This window comes from Oryzias latipes, chromosome 5 (genome assembly GCF_002234675.1).
Source record: "Oryzias latipes chromosome 5, ASM223467v1".
Classification (NCBI taxonomy): Eukaryota; Metazoa; Chordata; class Actinopteri; order Beloniformes; family Adrianichthyidae; genus Oryzias; species Oryzias latipes.
The window spans coordinates 22,959,987-22,984,924 of record NC_019863.2 but is presented as its reverse complement, the minus strand read 5'-3'; the positions used below and the strand labels follow the sequence as shown (position 1 = coordinate 22,984,924).

Here is a 24,938-nt window from a genome sequence, read left to right as displayed (position 1 = left end):
AAAAATGTAGTGAGCGTGGTGTCCGAACTGGTTTTAAATTCTAGGGCACTACATAGTCCTGCACTATATAGTTTTTTAGTAGTTAGGGATTAGGATGGGAATTCGGACATAGCCTTAGAGTTACTGTGAACACAGTTAAAAAAAAGTCTGACTTACTGACATAGTTGACTCTTATCTCGCCTAATGCGTCTTGTAAAGCAAACATTTGAAAACAGACCTTTCACTGACTATGAAATCTAGTGCATTGTGTAATGCACAAAAGACGGTATGTAAAGTAAAGAAATTGTGAAGTTTTGGCTAATTTTACACCTAAATTAGGCTTACCTTAGTTTCCGGACTATAAGTTGCTCCGGAGTATAAGTCACACCAGCCCAAAAATGCATTATAAAGTAGAAAAAAACACAGATAAGTCGCACTGGACTATAAGTCGCATTTTGACGGGAAATTTATTTGACAAAATCTGGTACCAATAACTAATAACTTTCACAACCTCATATGACACAATCATAGCAGACTGTTTATCTCATAATTTCACTGTAATTCTTTCTCAAACCTATTTATTTATTCTTTTCATGAAGCATCATTGGCCAACTAATGCTCTCTTTTCATCCTGTATTTGTAGAAACAGTTGTCATTTTTATTGCATTTCTGAATCTATGAAATCATTGGAAAATAGAATATCATGTTGTTAGCCTTCAAGATCTTACTGTAAAAAAAAGTTTGCCGATTCTCTGAGTCACTTAACATACTCTTAACACTCAACATACCTCATACATCAAATTGACCCAGGAACATCATCTCTGTTCCTCACAAATGAACATAACAGGAGGGTTAACAATGTATTTATTTCAATTTATTTCTAATATAAGTCGCTGCGGAGTATAAGTCGCACCCCTTGCCAAACTATGAAAAAAAGGGCGACTTATAGTCCGGAAAATACGGTAATTTGATTTTTTTGTGCCTGCTCCATACACAGGCAGGTGGCGTGCGAAGATGAACAATGAAGAAGCTAAAAGCCTTACACTCTAATATTTCTCTCGTTTGCAGAGATCAAAAACTGTTTAAATGCAGCCAGCCACTAAAGTTAGGTGTGAATTCCACTTTATTGCCTAGGAAATTGACATTGGCATTAAAAAACAAAAAAACTGTCAATGTTTTCTGAATTGCCTCAGCAGCGCCGTAAAGTAGGACTTTTCCTCCTCCCTATTTTGCCCCAAAGTGCTGCTCTCTTTCCTCTGCGGCGTGCTTAGGTGTACAAGAGACAACCTTATCGATCACCCCCATTGGCTTACACTGCTGACGAAGGCCTCGACGGCTTAATTCAAAGGGAGTTCAGAGCAAGATTACTGATTTTTATCACCTGCCTGCAGGGGAGCGATGAGAGAGAATGACAGAAGATGTCAAAAAACGAGAAGGAAGGACAAATAAGGCCTCGGCGGGTCCCAGCGTGGCTCTTCGAGCATCCAGGCAAAATGTTTAAAGCCCAGAACGAGTTATTTGTGACAGCTGACACAGCATGCTCCGGAGCGGGGAAAAAACATAAAGAACAAGGCTCTGGAGATGGTGTGTGGGGAAATCTACGGATTGTTCAATACGAGATAATGAACTGAAACAGCCAGGAAATATCCAGGAGACCGCAAGACGCATAAATATAAACGGAGCCTTTTATTCTATATGACTGAAGGTCACAGCTGCAGCGTGGAGTCATTTGAAAAATGAAAGATCGCAGAGCTTGAACTCTGTCTGCAACACTCCGCCTAACACGGGAGTTTCTGAAAAAAGCGAGGATTCCTTCTGTAGAAGCAGCGCTCGCGAAGGGAGGCAGATAAATGACATAATATTATCCTTCCTTGCTTTATCTCCGTCTCAGCTCCAACCACACAAAAAGCTGCGGATTAACAAAGGAAAAAAAAATCAAAGACAGAGAAGAAAGCGTCTGGGTTTTGGTTTCACGCTGTTCATATAAAATGGTTAGTTCTAATTTAGGATTTCCTGCTATGTAACCTGATGGAATTATATCTACTTTTGGTATTCAATCATTGTCTATGCTGTTAAACGGCTCTGATGTCCAAATACTAGCTAGTTTTCAACCCCCCAGTTTGATTTTTTTGGTTTAGGTAACTTTTTGAAGGGAAGGGACTTTTTAACTTGCAAGAAGAAAAAATATTTTGTTGCTTGTTTTTGCAGTCATGCAGGTGCTAATTTTTTGGCATTTGAACACATTTGTAGTCTTTGTATTATTTCTAAAGATGAAGTGAAAACGTTTCTTTGAGTTTTTCTAACGTAGATTTTTGCTAGTTTCAATTCTTTTTGCAAACAAAATAAAAAAATAGACATCTAAACCATTGATAATTATATCATATTTAATTTATGTTTTTCTCTTTTACCTAACATTAGTTAAGCAAGTATTACATTTATTGTAATTTTTTTTTACAATTAGCTTTTTTAAAATAACTTGTAAACTCTATTTTTGCCATTTGTATTGTTGTCTTTTATACCTCCTGCATTTTAACGACCACTTCCACTGAAAATTCTATATAAATGTGCGTATGGGCGCGTTTTGGGCCTCCGCATTTAAAAATTCTCGAGTTCACTCATTGCTTTACATGTTTTTAAGTCAGTTTTTGGGAGTGATGTACTTCTGGAAGTAACCGTTTTAAAAGCAAAGATGGAGAAGAAATAAATAATTATGGTTTGTGTTCTGCCGGAATTCTACGACCGCGAGTCTTAAAGGTGCGTTTTTGAACGCCTCACAGTCCCAGTGAGTATGCAGCTTGACTATTTAACCATTTATGTGATTCACACGAATCCTGACGTCAAATATATGAAACACTTTACGGTCGAAAATGCAGTAAACAATTCTTTTAAGATGTAATTTGACACTAAAATTTAATGGTTAACCAACATTTCTTAAACACTACGAACACATAAAAAAACTGACCAAACAATTACAATTTGTTTTTTTTTGGCTATTTGTCTTTTAACTTACTAATATGAATGCATCACTTCAGGAAAAAAGGGGGGGTTCCACTTTAGGCCTTTAAGGTCACTGCCCAGCAGGTTTTATTTAGATTTCGGTGCTCTATCTGATGCCATATCTGAATCAAGCGTGATTCTACCAGTAAAAAACTGACCCTTAATGCCTTTCCAGGTTCAAATTAAGCCTTTTTGTGAAGCTACTCAGCATATTCAGTCTTTACAGTATCTTTGAAAATAAAGTAATCGTCTTTACAAGAAAATATAGTAACCAATCAGCAGGTTTGTGCCAACTTTACCTCTTTTTCATGCAGACAGAGTGACAAAGTTTGGATTTTTTGAGGAAAAAATGAATAAATTACTCTTTATACCTAATTTAAGTTTTTTTGGAATAATTTTACATAATAATGTTCCTTTTTCTGCATTTTTGAAAAAAGTTGAAATTTGTTCCCCCCATCAATAACCTTAACCCCTTCCCACAGATTTACATGCAGCTGAGCAGATTATACCCCTGACATTTCTGCCACTGAGCTATGAATAGCACATTTAACAGCTTTGATCTCCAGTCAAGTTGGATGTCAATCACGGTGCCATCTGGTGGAACCCAACACAAGGCTCCCCAACAAGGTCATATGCAAGGGGCTCAGCCTCATCCGCATCATTCCTTTAATCTGGATCAAAATATTAAAGGCATCATGGCTGACAGCCTTTAATCATTCGGATGCGCCGTTAAAATCGAGCTTTCCCGCCTCCCGTGCGCCACACGAGAGCCGTCCTTCCTGCCTCCTCGTCCCCCGTTCAGTCTGAGTGGCTTTGACAGATGTGCCGCGAGATTGGTCAAATCTTCACGCATGACGGCTTTCGCCTACCATAGAAAGAGAGCTTCCCCTTCACTTTGTTCATCCCCCTGGAGTTCTCCGCCACACACTCGTACGTGCCCACGTCGTCCTGCTGGAAATAGGGGATTTCCAGGACGCCGTTGGTCTTCCTGGTGTCCACTTTCCGGGGGAAGGGGGCGCCGTCTTCCCTTCTCCAGGTTATAGAAGGCGCAGGGCTGGGAGAGGAAATAAGGAAAAAAAAGGGGGGAAATAATTCACTTTCTTTCATCCACAAAAAACTGTAAAGCTGCGAACCATGTTGCCTGGCCAGCAGGTGCTACCCGCCCCCACCTGACCTGCACTCACTGGCTTGAGTGGCTGTTACACCCCCTTCTCTCCCCCTTTTTGCCTCTACCACCCTGATCAGAGACACATGGGACAAATTTCCTAAAAATATAAAAACACTTTTTTTTTTTAAATGGCAGCTTTTCTGTTGGTTTCATCCCCATAGCAACTATTTTACTTTTTGGTCTTCTGGGGTTGGCTAACAGGTGTTTGTAATTTTCAGAAGGATCTGCAAAAGTACATTTTTAGATTTCCATGGCAACGGAGGCTTTTTTGTTAGCCACGCATGCTATGTCAGCTTATTTCATTTTAACTATATTCCATTAAAAAATGGGCAAACAACAGGGGAACGAGCGAGCTACGCTAACACCGTTAAAAATCAACACATTTTCAGACCCACCAATGGCAGCCTCTTCTCGAGGTCAAAGAAGCTTCGGTTGTGTTCTGCGTGTGAAATTTCATGAAGATCACTCGAATGAAAGATTTTGTTTTCCATATTGTGGGAAAATATGAAAATTGCCAATTTTACCACTTTGCCACAAAATGGACACCAAGCCACAAGTCTGATAGCCATCCCATAATATATATATTACAATAATTCTTTGGATATCCCAGACACGTGTGTCTTGGTTTCGTAAGTGGACTGGAAAATATTTTTTTTGCGGCACGTTAGAAATTTTGGCCCCATTGATTTTGCCCGCTGTGATGTCATCGTGTCTTGGTGGTGGTGGTGGTGGTGGTGGTTGGGGGGGGTTGTTCACTCTACCTATACTTCATTTTCGCTGGGTGGAAAAGTAAGTGTGTGCTAACTATTGAGTATGTGGCGATGGCAGCATTTTCACGGAAAAGGCACAGTATGACAGAAGAACTGCAAAAAAAAAACAACAACATGGTCCTCTCTGTCTAGGACGGCTGTGTTTTTTCACCTAGTGTGGAACTCTGGGTAACTAAATAAATATTTGGTTAAAGTTTTCCTCACTACAAAAAAGAGGGCTCTAATTTCTCAGATGTGTAGCCAGACTTACCGATTTTTATGCAAATGTCTATTTTGAACTTTTTTTAAAAAACACTGAACTATATGGCGCATCATGCGAGACAAGAGTCAAAGAAAAGTCTGTAAATCAGTCAGACTTTATGAACTGCATTCACAGTGACTACAGTAACAATAGTTAGTATCCCGCCCTACTCCTACTAACTACTAAATAACTAGATAGTGCGGGTCTATACAGTGCCCTGGATTTTAAAAGCAATTTGGACACAATGCTCACTACTTTTTTTTTTCTTTCTTAAACTATGAATATGATGTCATTGATTTCACAAAGTGAAAATCTCATTGATATAAGCGTTTTGCGACGACCATTTATGAATCCACTGAGTTCTGAAGATGAAAATGTTGATGGATTCTTAAAAAAAACACATTTAAATACAATTTTTTCGCAAAAAAATGTTCAGGTCTATATTCGCCGATCTGGTGTGCACTGATGCACACCGGTTTTTCGCAGAGACTTCTGGGAAATTTCTAGGGCACTCGATTTTGGAATTGTAGATTCGGACAGCACTACAAAATGGCAAACTATATAGTGCACTATGTAGTAAGTATTGCAGGAATTCGGACACAGCCTAAAACTTGTTTGTAACACGCCACATGTTAGCTTCTTTAGAAGTGTAGCAGCATTTGTGTATTCATAATACCTGTAACTACCAACCTTCATTGCAACAAGTAATAGAACAGACTAATACGCTTAAAACTAGCATTACTGTGACTATGCTAACACCTAACCTTGCTAAATTGTAAAAAATAAATTAAAAAAAAACACTCCGACACTGCTAAATGCTAGCAGCATTATTCACAATAACACCCAACCAAACATTTAGACAGAGCATTTAACTCTCAAAGTTGCTTCAACATCAGTAAGCGCAACCAGAAAATAATCCGGATCGTAAGGCGCGCAGCCGTTTCTTGTAAAAAAAAAAATCACGATTTTTGAGTGTGCCTTATAGCGCAGAAAATAGGATAAATTCACGAGAGATTTGCAACAAGGTGGTAAAACACATGGAAGGGTTTCCTCTTTGAAAGCATGCGGCGGCTGCGCCAGGCGGGGACTTACTTTCCCAACGCAAAGCATTCCAGCTTGACAGTGGATCCTTTGGCGACGTGAACGATCTCGGGAAACTGAACTTCAATCTTTGGCTCATATTCGCCCATAACACCTGAAAGAGAAATTCAAATGAAAGGCAAGTGTTAGTGCAAAAAAAAAAAAAAAAATACAGCATCTATTCTTTTTGAAACAACTCTGGGGAGCTCCAATGAAAGAGGAGAGAGCTTTTTTCTGTTTTCACTCTGAGATGATTTTGTTTTCCCACTCCTGTCGCTTGTGCTGTCACAGGATGCCATCCCATTGGAAATAATGAGCAAGAAGCAGCACAAACACAACATCGCAGCTGACATGCGTCACACTGGAGTTCAATGGAGTATAGGGGGGTTGAACTCAGACCTCATGAGGGCTTGTAGATATATCGAGCCTTTACTTTCACATGGGTTTGTTGTCGTGCTAACAGCCCAAGAATCCAAAAAAGGGGCCCGTAAAAATCCCTCAGAGGGCCGCCAACATGTCTACAAAAGATTGCGTTCAACGTCAGCGAAGGAGTGTCGGGAGAGTCCGTGTTTGTTTCAGACTCGACTCAAGATTGAAAGAATTGATAGAAAAGTAGGCACCCCCCACCCACCCCCCTTTTTAAATTTTATTTTTTAGTGTGCTCTAAACCAATGATCTCCGTCGTTTTTCAGCCCACGGACCAGTTTTATGTCGGACAATATTTTCACGAACCGGCTTGTCACCATTCAATCCTTAGTGCACTATAGAGGGTGATTGTCTTTTTTTTTATTGTTTGGAGTCTCCGAAATTCACAATTCCAAAATCCAGTGCCCTGGAAATTTCTCCGAAGTCTTGGCGAAAATTAGTGTGCATCGATACTAACTAGATTGGCGAATATAAACCACAATGCAATGTGTTCAAACAGTTTGTCATTGGCAAAACAAGTATGTAAATTAATTTTGACATGATCACAACACAGTGGATTCCTAAATAGTCTTGCGGGTGTCCAAATGCGCATTCAGGAAGAGACGTCCCGGTGTGGACGTAGCATGAGGCGAATTTCTACTGAACTACTGCCGCTCTGCAGAAACTATGTCCTACAAAACGACAGCTTTTTCATATTTAATTTTGGCTAAAAGCGGCATATTCCTAACTAAAAGACCACTGGGAACGCTTTTAATATACCTCAAAAGATGATCGGAGTGGGTCTTTGAGGGCTTAGAGGGGTAGAATGTCAAAGTCCTCCAAAGATTTTAAAATTATACTAAGGTTCCAAAACGTTTAAATTCTTGATCTATTATGCTTCAGTTAATTTTATCTTGACCATTTAAATTAAATACCTAGAAACATACCAGACTTTTGTTTCTATGCAGATGACACTCTTTATAAGCTTTTAGCAATTACTTCTTTAATTTTTTGCCTTTAAACGAGGAATGACACAATTCTTTCTAATGGTGCTGTATAAAATGAAAAAAAACTAAAAATTAGTTTGATTTTATCTTAAAGTGTGCTACATGTAAAAATTTAGCTTTGTAATATTAGCATGCTGGAAAAGTATTCCATGGCTCCCTTTCAGCTAAATGATAGTTTGTGTGTTCAGACTGGATATTTTTTACAGCTCTGCTGACTGTCAGCTGGTTTCATGAGATTTTAAACGAGTCTCATCCTCAGGAGGAGCCATAGGTTCCCTGCATCGCTGTAATTCAGGCCGGTGCTGCACAAATAGCAGTGGAGATGGAGGAAACGGCCCAATTTTATCCTGTTGATTTGGCGAGGCACTGTGTTATCGGGATGTGTCCCCGAGTGACTGTGAAAGCTAATTCAGATCCTTATCGCATCTGTCTCATCCCAGAATGTGACCACAGCGCCATCAACCATGCTAAGGCAGGCAGATGGAAGTGGGCACGTAATCGCCTCGTACCGTAACCTTTTGTAAGAACACCTATTTAATGCGGGCGCCCTCGCCCTCCAACTGAACAGCCCACATAAGGTGGAGCTGACGTTTCCCATCGTCTGCTGCTTACAGAGAGGTAGAAAAAAAGTTGAGGAAAGGAGAAGACAAAAAAGGACAGGAGCAGAACCAGGAAGACCTGTGGAGGAGCTAAAATCCTTCAAAATAAAAGACACCAAAATATGCAATTTTGGTGGAATTTGTGCTTTTGTGTTACTTTTTACAAATAAAAAAAAGTAAAGCGGCTGGTTATAGTTAAGGTAAAAGGCTTTGTTTACATGCTCTTTGAGGTTTTTTTTTGTGCTCATATCATAGAAAAGAACGTTTTTAATCCTCTTAAAATGCAGGAAAATTGGTAGTTGGAGCTGATATGCTGACAGACCTTTGATAACATTAGCTGCCTGAACCAGAGATCGCATATTAAAGAACTGAAAATGTCAACGGAGAACTTAAAGTGTAACACATCTCCAGGTCTCAGATGTCCCCGTCCTCTGTGCTGTTCCTGCTCAAAACTTCATTCAATTTTTAACACAGCAGCTGTTTTTCCTACAACATTTCTGCATGGACATAAATACAGTCAGTTATTATTCCACAGGCGCGTAGATTTTAGTCAAAGTGTGGCTTTGTCTTGGGAAACGCATGCTAACCTACATTAGCTTTGGCATGGGATGGGAACCCACCAAAAATACTAAGATTTTTTTTAAGATCTTAAAAGGGGATGCTTTATTTTCTTTAAAGTGAAATGTTTCTTGCTAACAACATCTCAAATATAGTTGGTATCTGTGTTGTTTTTTTTGGTGGGGCTAGCATGATGGCTAATTCCGGCAGAGCTGGTTCTGTCTTAGGCTGTTGCTTGGAGATGGAACATGGAGGGGCAGCTGCCAAGCATATGAAACCTCCCAACCTTGTCACCAAGCATACACCGTTCCATCAAAGGGAAGCTGCTGTTTGCTCGGTGATAGGACTAAGTGCGGGGTCTGCAAACTGAGGATCTGGAACCACATGATTCAAGAGGAAGTTTGTGTTTACGGAAGTACATGCGTAAAATAATTTACAGGTACAGATTTTAATTTTGCAAAACCAAAGACGTGTGCCTTTAAAAATTATTTAAGTTAGTGTTAAGAAGGTTTGAAGCTATCAAAACCTTTGCCCCCATTTAAAAATACATTTTACCCGTTTAGAGTTAAAATTTCTGGTGTATTCTGGTATATATTTGCATTTGTGTTTCTGCATGCAAATAAATTCATTTCACACATTTCAAATCCATTTCCTGTTGTGAAAATGACTGTCTCATCTTCATAATGAGCTATACAGCAAAAATGTTGCTCTGTAGATTCAGCCTGCAGTAAACAAGGCAGCTTAATTTGCAGCCAGAGCAAATTGAAACCCATTTATTGAGCAGATTCTGTGACAAAGGAGAGTAATCTGCACCCCAGATGTGTTCTGAACAGACGCCGTACTGGGTTATGGCTTTGTAATCATCCCGTGTTGTGATGCCAGGATTGTAATCGGGTGGCGCTCACTCACCGTCGCTGCGGAGCACCAGCGGGGTGGAAGGGCCCTGGACCCTGGTCTTTGTCACGGTGTTGGTCACCACACAGGTGTAGTTGCCGACGTCGGAAGGCTCCACTTTGGCGATGTAAAGGTTCCCCGTCTCCTGTGAGATGAAACGGCGGGTCTCCTGCTGCACAAATGTGGTGGACTCGTTGAAGATCCAGGAAAATACAAGATCTGTGGAAAAAGAGGAGAAGGGAGCGTTCCATGACGGGATCTGTTCGGGGATGTGAGAAAATGTATTTGTCTGAACCAAAACATCTTTTCTTTTATTAGGCCTTTGAGAGTCTTAAGAGATTAAGGACACATTTGACATTCCTTGACATGCCTAATCAGTGTCAACAACATGGATGGACAACTAATTACCAAAGGAGATGCACTGAATTTCAATCCGAAGCAACTTGGCTGTTCCCTCAGAACACTGGAGTCAAATCAACAGATTCATACCAACTTTTCATCAAAACGGCTGATACACAATTGCAGAGCTGCTCCAAAATAATTTACATTTCCAGCCCCATTTAGACAATATGGATATAACAAATTGGTGACACTTACTAAAAGAAAATAGGAGGGTTTTAACTACACCACATTAGCTGGGAATTTGCATTTTAAAGAAAAAATTCAAAATAAAAGCCCACAGCTCCCATTTTATTTAGTCCAGGTCAAGATTTTATAGTGTCTATGTAGGTTTTACTTAAAGTTATCCTTAAATTTACTGGTAAATTATCTTTACAATTTTCAGTGTTTGTGCCGTTAAAGTACAAAAAGATAAAATGTATATTTTTTTATATAGTTCAGTTATGTGAATTTTTTAAAACACTTTTTTGTGAATTGTAATGGGTTTTTTTTCTTCTAAAAATTAAAGCTTTAAAGTTGTTCTACAAATGAGTAGCAGTGTTTGTATGGGGTTGTATCTCAGTATTAGTATGAGAAAGTTTATGTTTGTATAACCTAAACCCAAAGATTAAAATCGTTACTTTTTTACAAATTTTAGCACTTCCGTTTTTTTGAAGCATTGCATTAAATGTCCTGAAATTGTTTTACAATCCCTTCTTTTTTTTTTTTTTTCTCAAGCTTTAAACTCGCTGTTTTTGTTTGTGGTCCCTTTTTTCCAGTGGTGAAAAACAGTGATAAACAAAAGAAGGTTTAAGTAGAAATACGAGACAATCAACCTTTGATTTTGGTCTGACAATGTTGTAAAATTCTGGCTAAAGCTGGACAATTTCACAAAGTTTTTTAAAATCAAAAGATGTTTGTTGGCATCAAATTTATGATTAAAAAAATTAAATTAAATTAGATTAAATTGTGTTAATGTGTTCAGTCTGATATTGTGCTTCAAAGTAGCACCCAGAGTGCATCATGGGAGTTTGCATTCTTGTTATTTGGTGCAGTTTTAGACTTCGTCCAAATTCCCTCACTACTTCGCGTTCACCATTTTTTCATGTTTTCCGAGCTGGAAATTTCCCAGAAACCTGTGCGAAAAATCCGTGTGCATCGACACTGGTTATATTAGCGAACATAGACAATACACTGTGTTTAAACTATTTTTTCATGTAATAAAGATATTAAAAAAACATTTCGTTAGTAAAGTCATTAACTCAAAGTATTGCTTAATGTTGCTAGGCTGCTTTTTCCACATCTGACTCTGTTGGTTTACGTTGTTTACGTAAAAGCTACGGTAATTCAAAGTATGTCAACATTGGAGCTAACGTTTTTGTGTTAAAGATCTTAGATCTGCACAATTTTTGGAGAAAAACCAGGGAAAAATGCCTAAAACCTCTGAGGCGTGTATGGCTACACATATGGATATAATGATATATTAAAGTCATAAGGAGCGCCCTTGCCCACCCCTCACTTTTTTATTTATTAATTTTTTTTCTTTTGTTGTGGGTTACATTTTTTGTGGTAAGAAAGAAGAATTGCGAAAAACAATCTGGTCTTTGCATTCCAGGACTGCTGCGCGAAATAAGACTGATCATAAAAAATAAAAATGAAGGGGCTGAACAATTATAGATAATCTAATAAGAATAATTATCCACTTATTTTATTACAATAATTAATGAGTCCTCTAGAACAGATGGGGACATTATAATACCCCATTAACCTGCTCAACAACAAACTTTAGTGTGAGATTTGTCTCAAACTGGGACGAATGCTCTCTGGATTGTGAGTTCAGGCTGATCTTCCTTCGGCCGTGAATCGACATCATTCTAACGTTGGGTTTTAAAGGAAACTCCGAAATGTAATTCAGCAGTCAGACAGGCGCCCTGGCATCTAAAATGAGATCTAACCTTATTTTTACAACCTGGTGTCCTACAATTTGGAGAAATAAGCATGGTGTGCTCCATATGTGAGATATGCAGCATGTTAGGCAGACTTTCCATTTTTCTGTCAGCAGAAATGGCGTGGCATATCAGTGACAGTCCTCTGCCTGCGACGTTTGAGATGAACTGCTCAACAGCTTTTTCACCTTATCAATATCAGCCCATTGGACTTCAGTATTTCGCTCTTATGTACCACCCAGAGTTCTGTGCCATCTGTGGGTGTTTACAAGACGTGCACTAAAGATTTATGTTCTTTATCTACACGTTTCCACTCAGCATTTCCATTCAGTTCTCAAACAAACCCATCAAAACAGGAAACATAGAGCTTGACTGGTCAAAATCTTTGAAAAAACAAAACATATTGTTTGATCAAGTTCACCATCCTACATCGATTATTGACTTAGTGTTAACTTTTTATCCATTTTTAGATCATAACTTTATGTTCTATTATGTGCAGTAAAACATATAGGGGTTTGGTGAAGAGGCTGTGTAGCCCAAGCACGAACGCTGGTAGCAGGAAAGTCAAATTCAAGTTTTAGGCCATATTCAAATTACTTCCCTACCCATACGGCTCCTTCCTATTGCTCCATTTAGGGCATTTGGAGCTTTAGTGGTGCCCGAACTTGTTTTTTTTCAAGGAGTGGTCGTAGTGACTTAGGTCTGGATATCCCTCCGCCAGTAGGGTGATCTGCGTCGCGCTGTAGTGCGTAGAGAGACGCGTTTCTTCACGTGGGTGTGCTCTGAACCACATAAGTTTACATTTAAATATAAGTATTGAGTTTTGTTTATTCATGACTTTTTAATGATATGAAACTTATATGTTATTAGTATGTATTTGCCGAGCGCTGGCTGCTACATGCTAGCATAGATGACTGGCAACTATTGATGACGTCCTTAACTGTTAGTAACCTCAGATTGTAACCCTTGTGCTATCCTAGGCACTTTACCATTGGGAGTTGGGTCATCTAGACCCACTAGACAGTGCGCTGAACCTTTTTTCTTCAATGATTTGTGATCTTCACTGGTGTCTATGGATTACATGAAATCTTTCCACCTTTATCCAGATGCAAGGCAGTGCTGGTTGAAAAGAAAGTTCAGTAGACATCGGTTTTTCTTGCATACCTTAGTACCTTATATTGGTATTTCAAATCAAATCAAACTAAACCATTCTAAAATCGTTTTAAACAAAATAAATGATTATATAAATATCGGAAAATCCCATCAGGCCCCATGGCTAACGATGTCCTTAGGTCAGTGAATCGGATCTAATTGGATTGTTCAAAATGAACAATATCAACGATGAATCGTATCGTCAACCACAAATCATAATAAGAATCGAATCATTGCACCCCTACGTAGTGCTGTAAGGACCATTTAGTTAAACCCTGAAAGTTTTATCTGGTGTGGTTGCCTACGTTTTATGGCTGTATATATGTGCCACACTGTATTTGAATGCATAATGAACCTGGTTTACCTGTCACCATTGCTGGTGATGACATCATCCGCAACTGGAAATTTACCCCTTAAGTGCAATAATGAACAAATCGCATCATTTAACCTGAATTTATTTCAAGGGATTAGAGTGCGTGATGACGTAGCAAATTCTGTCCAGACACAGAGAGACAAAAAGAGAGAAGACAGATAGACAATAGAGCCAATTATTGGAAAGATAGCTCTTATATCTCCTATCTTGCAGCAAAAGAGAATGCAATTTGCTCCGATTAAAAAACATTTGCAGACACAGCAAGTGTAAGATGTCCTTTCTTGTGCTTGAAAAGTATTAACACAACTCAGAAGTTCATTGCAGTTTTCTCAGAATGTCGCAAGCAAAACCAGCTAACATTAGTATGAACTAGACCAGGGGTGGACAAACTGCGGCCCGCGGGCTGGATCCGGCCCGCCTCCATGTTTGGTCCGGCCCCATGAACAATATCAGAGACCCATGTTTTTTTGTTTTTTTTTAATCTGGCCACACGATCACGAAGACGTGACATTTTACTCCCCCCTTCTGCAGTCTGTGCTCCAACCTGAAACCCTCTCAAAATCTCTTTCAAACAGAATAGAAGACAGTCTTTCCTTTCTATGGAGCAGTTCATCTTTCCCGGTTTAGCTCATTCTTTTTGAGCGATTATGCTGCCTTTTTTAAATAGATCACCCTGTTCTGTGTCCTGATTGGCAGGAGACCTTGTCAATCAATCTCCTCAGTCCGTGCCGTGTCTCCTGTAGAGAAACGCGGAGCTTTTCAGATCAGAAATCTGTGATCGATCACATCGTTGTTTTTTATTCCAAGATCCTGGACCTAATTTCTATGAAGGTTTGAGTGTGAAAATGTTCATGTTTGTGTGAGAAAAGTGTATTTAGGCAGTGAGGAGTTTTACTGCCATAAACGTCTACAATCGTACTCCATGGATTTCACCAGTCACGGTTATTTTTAGAAAGTAACTCATGCAATAAACGAGGAACTCTGTACTGGTGAAACGGTAACACAGATATATGCGTAGCTGCAGCAGAAGACATAGAAATTAGCTTTTTTCATTATTACTGGATGACAAACAGACGTGCAGGACACAGCGCAGCTGCTCAAACTGATGTGCTGCAGCCCTCAAAGTCTTTATTTGGATTATGACGGAAGAGGATCGATTATTTAATGGGGGTTTTTTTTTGTGTTTTTTTAAATGTATCAGTATATTTTTTCTGAATTTTTTTCTTTGAAAATCATAGTGTTATTTGGTCATTGTTTTATTTCATAAATAATGTTATTTATTTTATTAAAAGGATCATGAAAGAATGAAACTTTATTTATTTAGTACTTTACAACTCTTTTAAGGTACCAAAGGGCTTCCCAATAAAAAATTGATCTAAAATGGGTACAAAAGTTTTAAACTAAAAACTCTTGAATATTCTGTTTTAGAATATAATTTTCAATCCAAATGTTTTCATCTACATTCCATGTTATATCATTCTAACTCCACGTATCTGCTCCTGGTCCGGCCCTTCTATCCAATTTTAGAACCCAATGTGTCCCGCGAGTTAAAATAATTGCCCCCCCCTGAACTAAACCGTGTGATCGTGGATATGATTGATCTGATTGCCAGTAGGACCAATAGCTGGTCTCCAACAACTATCACTTTCTTTTTAATCCCACTAATTCTTTAGGGGGGCTACTATTTAAACATACAGTACATGATACATAATACAGCTCCAATGGATTTGGAGGCTATTCATGCCTCTTTAGAACATGGTATTCAAACAACTTCCTATTTCTAAATGTCATGAGATGACCTAAAAAAGGACAAAAGTGTTTGGCCTAACATTCAGCTGAGACATAAAAGTGCAGCTAAACTAAAGAACGGAAAACTTCTGTTTCTTGGATAAGGAACCAAGCATTTCAACTTTATAGGAGGAAGCCCAGCTGACACGGCTCAGCTCGCAGGTATACAGAGAAAATGTGACCTTTTTAGAAGTTGACTCACTAAAACAGTCATACGGAGGGCAGTGTCCTGTGGAACACTGCTGTGGATGTAAATTATAACCCCCCCCGTGAGGTTGATGTAGCCTTTTCCACCATCTTTTTGTCTGGTAATTACCCACAACGGTGTTTGAGGACCCCTTTCGTTTACTCATGCTGAGTGGCCTACTTATCCCAGCAGGATCCATTGCTCTTGCTGGTAAAAGTGGTTCCGATCTTCAGCATGTGGACCTTAGCGTAGTGCGACGGCATGCCACAGATCCGTGGGGACGAGGGTCACACGGAGGCACGGCGAGGTTTTTCTTTTTTGTTCAATTCCTTTTCAGTGGCTCCAGACGTCGGCTGCACCTGCTCTCCTTCCGAACCTATGGGAGACACCTCGGTTGTCGAACGTCAGCTCCAGGGACCAGACGCACTATGAGACGCATCTTTTTGCCGGCTGAACGCTCCTCAGAAAAATCATCCAGAGCATTGATTTTATGGGTTACACAAGCTCTGCATGAAAGGAGGAACGAGCAGGAACATATTGTCAAAGGAACAAAGCCGTTCAGCAGAATTTCCATTTACACCGTGGAAACACAGCAGCTTGTTCGATGAAAGTATGTCTCTCAGACGACCATTTGAAAATTACTCGTGTCCTCCACAGCTTTAAGTCCACTTTTGATCCGTCCCCTAAAAGAAAAACAGGATCCCCCGGAGAGAACCCAGCTAGACTTCTTTGTGTTACCCCTTTGGGTTAAAGATCACTTTGCGGGAGTCACAATGAATAAAGCTGCCACACACTTACAAAAGGATAGGAAGGAACACGGGCTTCAAAGGACAGGCCTGAATGAATATGCAAAGAGGGAACAAGATGTGCAATTCAAACGTGCCCTTCTCCGCGCTTAGATAGGACAAGGCCAGGCCGATCTATGATAATGAGAAGACCAGAGGAGAAGACAGACGAGGTGGTGGGCAGGAATCCCAACACACTGTTGTCGGATAAAGGAAACATTTCAATCCTGCTTGAGCACCAGGACACAGATACAGAAGCATGTGGTCAGTTAAGGGTCAGGACTTGTACTTACCAACAACTAGAGAGTGACATAAGGGCACCGTATGACAGCATCACTCGTGTGTATTAAGTGCGTGTAACTGACACTATCCTCATAAATACTTCACGATACACTTACCAAACACACGATAACTGTGCGTTCTATTTTCATGATGTCCTGTAAAGAGGCAGCTTGAGCCCCAACGGAACTGCAAGACACACCTGTGCTCATCTTAAGATGCTCCTACTCCTTTCTATGGCCCTCCATTGGCCCGGACAACCACCGTAGTGATGCATGTGCTGGGGTGCACATGCATCACTACTGTTGATGTTGCATCGCTGCTCCAGCTTTCTGTTTACATCACGTAAAGACCGACTGCGGAGCACGAAGCCTGTTCAGACGGAGGAATCTCAGAGCGAACTGGAGCTCTCTCTAATTGGAAACAAACTGAGACTACCACGAAAGAATGGTCAGAAAGCGGTTCCCGATCCCAGACCAGAGTCTGCTTGGGTGTATTCAGACTGAAAATGTGTTCTGGATTATCAGGGAAACAAACTCTGGTTCACTTTAAGCGAACCAAATGTGTCCAGTCTGAATACACCCTAAGTCTTAAAGCTTTTCCTCTTGTTTACACACTTACGGATCTAGGAAAGGTTCTCCACAGGAACCCCTTAGGAATAATGAAAGATCCAAACCCAAACAACTTTGACAAAACGACAGCAAATCCACGTTGTGTTAGGCGAGTGCGACTCGTATCTCCCACACCCTCAGAGAAGTCTCTGATCCACTGTTTTCTTTACAGGGACGGACAGACCGCACATGCTCAGTGCTCTCAAACCCTCAGGTGGAAGGACAAAGAACAACCCACACATTTTCAAGAAACACACACACAACCCCTGTGCAGACAAGTGATTTCAGTCTCAAGTGCCCCTTAAAGGTCTCGCCCCATTAGAAAATAGAGGTCAGTGGCATTAGGTCCGCAACTCAACCCAGTAATCATGCGGTAGAAAGAAAGCGGCTGCAGACCTTTAATGCGGCTGCCTTTGAAAAAAGACAATGACAGCCTCTTAGCTTCACCTGATCCTCAGTGACAGACACCAGAACAACGGGATGGCACATTTGGCCAGAACAAATATTTCTGAGGCAGCTTTGAGACAAAAGACAAGACGCCACGGCTCAGTTGTGTTAATCCATTCTCCTTCCTTGAACTCTGCAGACAGCAATTACCATATATTTGTGGGCTGTCAGACAGGGGGAGTGAGGATGTGCTCTGCCTTTGTGCCGGATTTTTGGCCTTGCAGGGCGTGTCATGCTGGATCTGCGCTCATCCTTAATCGCTCCGTCTCACGGCGAGGGCAGGTAGGATGTCTGATGACACAGGTCACATCAGAGAGGAAAATAACACAGCGGCCGTTCCTGCTGGGATGAACTCAAGCTGAGGCGGCCGGCCACATTTCAGACAGCCCCCGTTTACAAATGTCTTCTTTCAACTCAGTTCATGACGAATCGAAATCTCCACTCGTTACTTTAATGCTTTACAGACAGCGGAGGCAAATCAGGGAACGACAACATCACAAACGGAACTGCTGTTGTGGCGCAGGGGCAAACTCCAACGACAATAAAATAAATATATTTCATAATAATTGTGGCAACGACACGAAAATGTGTTTGGCATAAACAAAAGAATAAATGCTTAAAGATGGAATTTTCCCACTTTAATGGAGGGCAAGTCTAAAAATAAAGTGGTTTGATCAATGATGAACTTCGTAAAAGTACAAAGTGTTAAATTTGATGCTAAATTTTTTTAATGGAAAATGATTTCAACTACTGCAGAGAGAGATGGATGTAAAAAAAAAGAGAATAAAGCAAAAAAAGATGCTTAAAAATTCAGTGAAGAGCTAAATGCAGAACAAAAACATTCAAATGCAGTTAGCTTAATTAACTCAAACATTGGCTAAAGTTATCAATATTTTTTAAATGGAAAAAAAAATGTAAGACTTACAAACTTTAATAAAATTTTTAATAATCCAGAGGGAAATTCAAAAGTGACCGGTAGTTTGCATTCTTAACAAGACTAGTACATCCGAAAAACAAGCAGCTAAAATAAATTTTAGCTAACATGCTACTGGCTAAACAAATTCTACGTGTTAGCAAAGAGCAGAATCTAACCTTAATAATGCCAAGTTTTGCTTTAAAAAAGGCCAAAGGCGGAAAGGCTAATGCTAAATTACTAAATTTAAAGTGAAAAGTATAGATATGTCAGAATTAACACCCCAATCACTACTAAAAAACGATATAGTGCGGGGCTATGTAGTGCCCTCAATTTTAAAAACAATTCAGACAATACGCTCACTACTTTCTTCCTTTAAACAACAAATATGACGTCATCGATTTAACTTAGTGAAAATCTTATTGATATGAGCGTATTGTGATGACCATTTAGAAATCATTATGTTCTGAATATAAAAGAGTTGATGGTTTATTTAAAAAAATACATTTAAATACAGTTTTTGGGCAAAAATTGTTCTGACGCAATGCATTCTAGTCTCTATTCGCCGATATACTGAGCGTCGATAAACACAGGTTTTTCACAGAGACTTTTGGTAAATTTTTAGGGCACTCGACTTTGGATTTGTATATTATGACAGCACTAAAAACTATATAGTGCACTATGTAGTGAGTAGTAAAGAAATTCAGACGTAGCCTATGTTACAAAACAAGTTAATTTTAGACCAATGCAAAAATTGTTAGGATTTAATATGTGTTGCTACACGAAATTGTTTGAATCTAATCTAATCTAATCTAATCAGAAATGTACCTTTTTGAAGTCCTAAATGATGTTAAAAATGTTGGTTGGGTGACTAAATGGGGACTATCACGCTAAAAAAAATGAAAAGCGAAATGCTAATTACAGTTCTAATTAGCAAACTAAATTCCTAGAAATTATGATATATAATGATACCTTTGTGAAAGCAGCTTTTTGCTAATAGAGTTTTTATTTATATATATTTTGTACAGTCTGACAACAAGTAAGGGATGATTCCCGATGAAGTGTGCGTTATCAGAAATTAATACTTCACGTCAGACGGTTCAGGCTTCCACGGTGTGCGTTCATTTCTGATCTTCAAACTTCAACTGGCTATCATCTCGCTTATTTAATTTTTAGTACTTTATTCTTGTTATTTTTTCGGTTTGAATCGCTTTTTCACAAAAAATTGACCATTTGATGCATGTGACAGCGTGTTGTCATGGTAACTGCTGAGCCGGGACCAACCTCGACTGTAGCGGCAAAGAAAAGCAATACATATGCTGACGGGTTAAATTAAGCATCAGATTAAGCATTAGAGAAAGTTCACCTTTTACCGCTTGTTTTTGTCCAGATGATGAAGCTAAAGTTTGTTTCAAAGAAGCCAGCGCAGTGATACAGAACATTTAAGCTAGGTGACCGGAACTTCTTTTTTAGGTGTGCATTATCACTTTTTCATCCATACCCAGCAGCCATGGTCAAGGTATTCACCTTGACCATGGTATAAAGTATGAAATATCAAAGAAATACATCTTTTTTTGAGGATTTGGAACTTTTTATTGTTTTATTAATGCTAGCATGAAAAGCTAAATAGCACAGAAACTTTTTCAGTGGAAGTTTTGACTCTAAATCAGTTGTTCCAATAACAAAAAGCCAGTAAAAGTTAAAAAAAAAAAAATCTGCTTTTTGTACCGGATTTGTGTTTCCGATCATGTCCCGACAAAATAAAGGCTGATGTTATTCCCACATATTTACGTTCAGCCAAGATGCAGATTGGGGCATTTTCCGCATGGATTTTATGTTCAATGCTGTTAGTGTGTGTTAGCCTTCCCCTAACCCTTCTTCCGGCTCCGTTCCGCCACAAAAAAAAGCACTGACCACACGGATTAAGAATAAAATGATGAGCGAACAGGTGCTTCATAATAAACAATAATAAAAGCACGTTTGGAAGATCATCTCTTATATAACCGAGAGACATATCTATATATGTGGCAGTGGGGGCTTGTTTACAGCGGAACTCATTTCCTCTTCCAGTATTTTAGAGAGCACTGCGCATGTCCAAATAATTTGTTCCGACCGAAAGTGTGTTATAATTGTTTGTTAAAATCGGAAAAAGTTTTTATGGGCCCATTTATACGGTTGAATTCTAATCCGATCTTTGATCCCATCAAGATATTTTGCACATGTAACCGCGGCTTCTTACATCTACAGCTCTTTATTTGTGACTGAACTGCTGTTCAGAGCAGCTCAAGAGGGGCGGGCTAAGAGATGTGACCGTCTCCTCTGCCTTTGAGGCTTACAAAACAAAAAAACACACAAAGGTGTGTGCCTCTGTGAAACACAAACGCTCCTTTTCCCTGAAGGAGGCAGACAGGACTGCAACATCCACGCAACATCTATCTGATACGGGCCAATCGCAGTCTCCAGCTTGCATCATCCTTTCAACAAGTCGACCTGAAAGCTCTGGGACAAATTTTATCCCCAAAAGTCCTGCACTCATGAGACGCTGCTGCTCCACTGTCACAGCCAGGGCTCATTTAGCCAGAAGCAAAATAACATGACAGTGGAAAATAATAAGAGATGCTGTACGGTTACATGTAAGCCCACCTCTTCAGTGTTTTCTTTCTAAGAAAAAGATTTTGTTTGCAGTTGTTTTGTAGTACCCCAAAATCCTACCTGGAGTCACATTTTGAGCACGATTAGCACGATAATCATGCCGCCTTCTAAAATATCAAAAAATCTGTCCAACATGTCTTCTACATGCTCAACAAAAGCGGATCCTGGATGATGCCGGGACTTTTTCCCATTTTAATGGCCATTGGTTAGAGAGAGGTCATCCTCTCACTGGACCAGCAGGAATGAAATCAGAGTGCCACAGATACCCAGCACCCTCCTGACCCATCACCATAGTACCCTTGAGCCAAACCCTTGACCTCTGTAGTTCCAGTGGAGCGGCTCAGTGGCCACAGGTTGAGTTGGTTCCCAACGTGACACCGTGAATGTGAACGGAGTGTCTTTGGAAAAGATGAGAAAACAAATCTGAATAAAAGATTTTTGTATACTTTAAAAAAGAAACATTTCTTTTTGAACCAACACAGGAATTCCAAGAGGTCGAATATTTACCATCTTTTCTTATAAATCTGTTCTTTCCATGTTGGTTTCCTGGGCTAATATCACTGCAGAAAAATCTCCAGCCTCACTCTTTTTGCTTAGATTGTTGTCAATGAAGTTCAAAAAGGAATTCTCTTATAAAAAGCATCTAAATAACACAAGATTAGTAACAGCAAAGCAGACTAGCTATAGATTATCAGACACACTTTAACCCGTAGTGGTCTCTTCTTTCTTCACCCACCGGTGCTTTTGCAAAAACAACAACCAGCCATTTAAATTGTTTTCATTTAAGATTTCACATTAAGTCTTAGTTTTAAAACAAACGTAACCAGAGTTATGGAAAACAAAATTGGAATACTATTCGGGATAAATCCTTAAACACAGCGACAGTAGAAATTTGCCTCTAAATTGTGGGCGGAACCTTAGCGCAAAACTTACTCCCCGTTTGCAGAGAGTTCTCTGTTTACACTCTCTCCTGCTAGCTTACAGCCCTTACACCCCAAACCTAACATTACCGGTGCAGTAAAAAGGCAAAAGGAGTAAAAAGGAGCTGTCCAAGGAGCAACCCCGCCCCCCCTTTTCCCTTCCCATTACAAAGGGCTCAGAGAATGGAGTTTGTGGCCCGCCTAGCATATGATCTATGCCACAAATGTAGTCTCTTTCATACTGTGTTTTTTATTCTGCTCCTGATTCAGAACGATTTGAAAATATCAATACTCTATTCTTTAATAAATACTCAGAAATGTAGCTTCATTCTATTTATAAATGTCCTCCATCATCAGAAAAATGCTCCAAGAGCATGTTAAAAGAAGAACATGCCTTTAAAAGTGCACAGAAAATAGCTTTGAAGGAAATTTGATCCTAAAATTGCAAAACTAAGATGACACATTTATTTAGGAACCCAAAAAAAAAGACAAATTTTGTTGAAGTGAAAATGTGCTCCAATTTTGATATTGTTTTTTTTGTGTGTGTGTGTGTTTTTTTATAGTAAAACTGAACTTCATTTCACTACATTTACTGAGTTTTTAACTGCTGCTGTTGTGCTGAAGTTGCTCCGGTAATCAAGTTCTACGCGTGAACAGAGCCGTCATGCTTTCCACGTTGTTATTTTTCCACCCCCTTGCAGGCAGGTGCCGACGCTTCCCCCCCTGGGAGGAAATTCCCACGGGCGCAGAGGGGGTTTGTGTTTGTACAAACCTCCTCCGTACAGAAAAGCCCGAGGACATCCCAGTGTAGCATCAGCCTGGGCTCCCTTCACTCTGCACCTCCTTTCACAGCTTTCATTTTCATTCCTCACACAATAAAACACCCAGATGTGTAGTGTAAACTTTAAGGAGCTTAAAAAAAGAGGATTAGGGGAGGATGCCACTCACATGTCCTCGGAAAGACGCAAGCGTTCTGGCTCGCGCGTTTCCTCCATGACCTTTTTCGTTGGTGATTACTAACTTCAAATGGGGAAAAACCCGGCGTATCCCATTTCATGCTGCTGTCATGTTCCGTGCTGTTCCTCCACACTCCGGGCCCCAACATCATGCTGAAAGCCGTTTGGAGAAAGAGGCTCAGTGAGATTGGCACCGACGATCTGACGCCAACATGCGGTGTTATTAAGGCGAGCCAAAGTCCCCAGACAGACCAGGACGGAGTAATACGACAGAATGTGGGATTGGGAGAGGAGATTACTCCTGCAGACGGTAAAATGTGTGCTAATCAGATTAAAAGCACAGCATTCCCTGATGGAGGGAGACAGAGAGAGAAGCCAATGATTCATGCTGTCACATAAAAAGGAAGCAGAGTCCTTCATCGTTACACGTCCAGACTCATCAGAGGCGTCTGAAAGGACGTGAGGAAAAAAAAAAAAGGAAAAAAAAGTGGGTTTTTGACAGTAAAAATTGACAGATGTGGATCCTTTGCATTAAAGTTCAAAAAGACAAACTGAAGCCAAAGTTTTTTTGATGGATTTTTTTTTAAATTGGTTTTAACACCAGAGCTTTCAACTACTGTAACTTTTCAACTGTTCACGCAATCATTGAAAATCAGCTGATTCTGTCACACTTTAGGTTTGTACTGTCGATGCAAAGCCGATAAACGCTTGACACCGCGTCAGAATCGACTATATCGTGTTATTTACCTGTCACGCTCCTGTCCGGAGTGAGACCGACAGGTCCAAGGCAAGACCAATAAAAACCACTCCACAAGGTTTTTGTGAATGGGGAAAATGGCTGTTATTTTTATTTTACAGCAGGTAACCAGCAGCAATGTCCATACATGCTCTGAAACCCAAACTCCTCTCTCTCATGAACCAAAATTCACACTTTTATAAGACATGGCCCCTCCCCTGGGCCAGGTGGTTTCAGTTGAGGTTAATTGCTGATTTTTGGTCAGGCCCTACAAAAGCCTACCAAACCCAGAGATTGGGTCCTTTGACCCAGGAAGTGAAACTGAAAAAGGTAAGACACAAGTCAGCAAGACATACAAAGATACATAACCATAATACACCCAAACAAAGCACCCAAAATAATAAAGGAATAAAGGAGTTAAGAGTGTGTATATCAGTGTGTGTTGCTATCAGGAACTTGCTAAGATGTTTTAAATGGTTGAATGTGTGCACCAACCAGCATTAGCTTAGTCCCCGAGTATATGATGTGTGTGTCTGTTGGTTTGAGTTCCTGTGTGGAGTTTCAATCAGGGGAAACTGCCACATTACTCAAGTCTTGCAGTATGTCATTTTGTGATATTGAGGCGTCGCCAGTGACATCTCAGGTGTTAAACGGTTTCCTCATAAAAACAAACAAAAAAATGTTTCTCCCAAACCATCAAAAAATGCAAACACAAGCGGAAAACTCAACAAAATTCGAATTAAGTTGTTTATCTTTTATGAAAAGTGGTGACTCCACTCTTTATTATCCTGTCAATATGTAAACTGGGACACATATCAGCCTACAGATTTATAAAAAAATGTTGAAAAATGGTTTTCAGACATGGAGCATTCTATAAATAAGTTAATTTAGAGGGTTCCATCCCAAATCCAGCACCCTGAGACCGTATGCTAGCCGCAAGGAAGGAGGCCGAGGACTAGTGAGCGTAGAAGCCACTATCCAAGATGAAACATCCAAGATGCATGAACACATCAAGCTCAAGGCCCCAAATGACAGTGTGCTCAGTGAATGTCTCAGGCAATGGAGAGCAGAGGATACAGTGCTGGAGGACAGATCCTCATGGGAGGACAAACCCCTG

At 39.9% G+C, this 24,938-nt stretch overlaps 1 protein-coding gene across 3 annotated transcripts in view; it reads right to left on the bottom strand.

Annotated features, from left to right (window-relative positions):
* The window catches only part of LOC101167031 (contactin-4-like), a 204,682-nt gene that overhangs the window by 78,059 nt on the left and 101,685 nt on the right, over positions 1 to 24,938 (bottom strand). For all 3 annotated transcript variants that reach the window (XM_023955100.1, XM_023955099.1, XM_023955101.1), the window contains 3 exons: positions 9,714 to 9,917; positions 6,248 to 6,350; positions 3,846 to 4,030 (listed from right to left, as the gene is read on the bottom strand). In XM_023955100.1, coding sequence (XP_023810868.1) covers positions 3,846 to 4,030; positions 6,248 to 6,350; positions 9,714 to 9,917 — 492 coding nt within the window. The remainder of the gene's footprint in view (positions 1 to 3,845; positions 4,031 to 6,247; positions 6,351 to 9,713; positions 9,918 to 24,938) is intronic.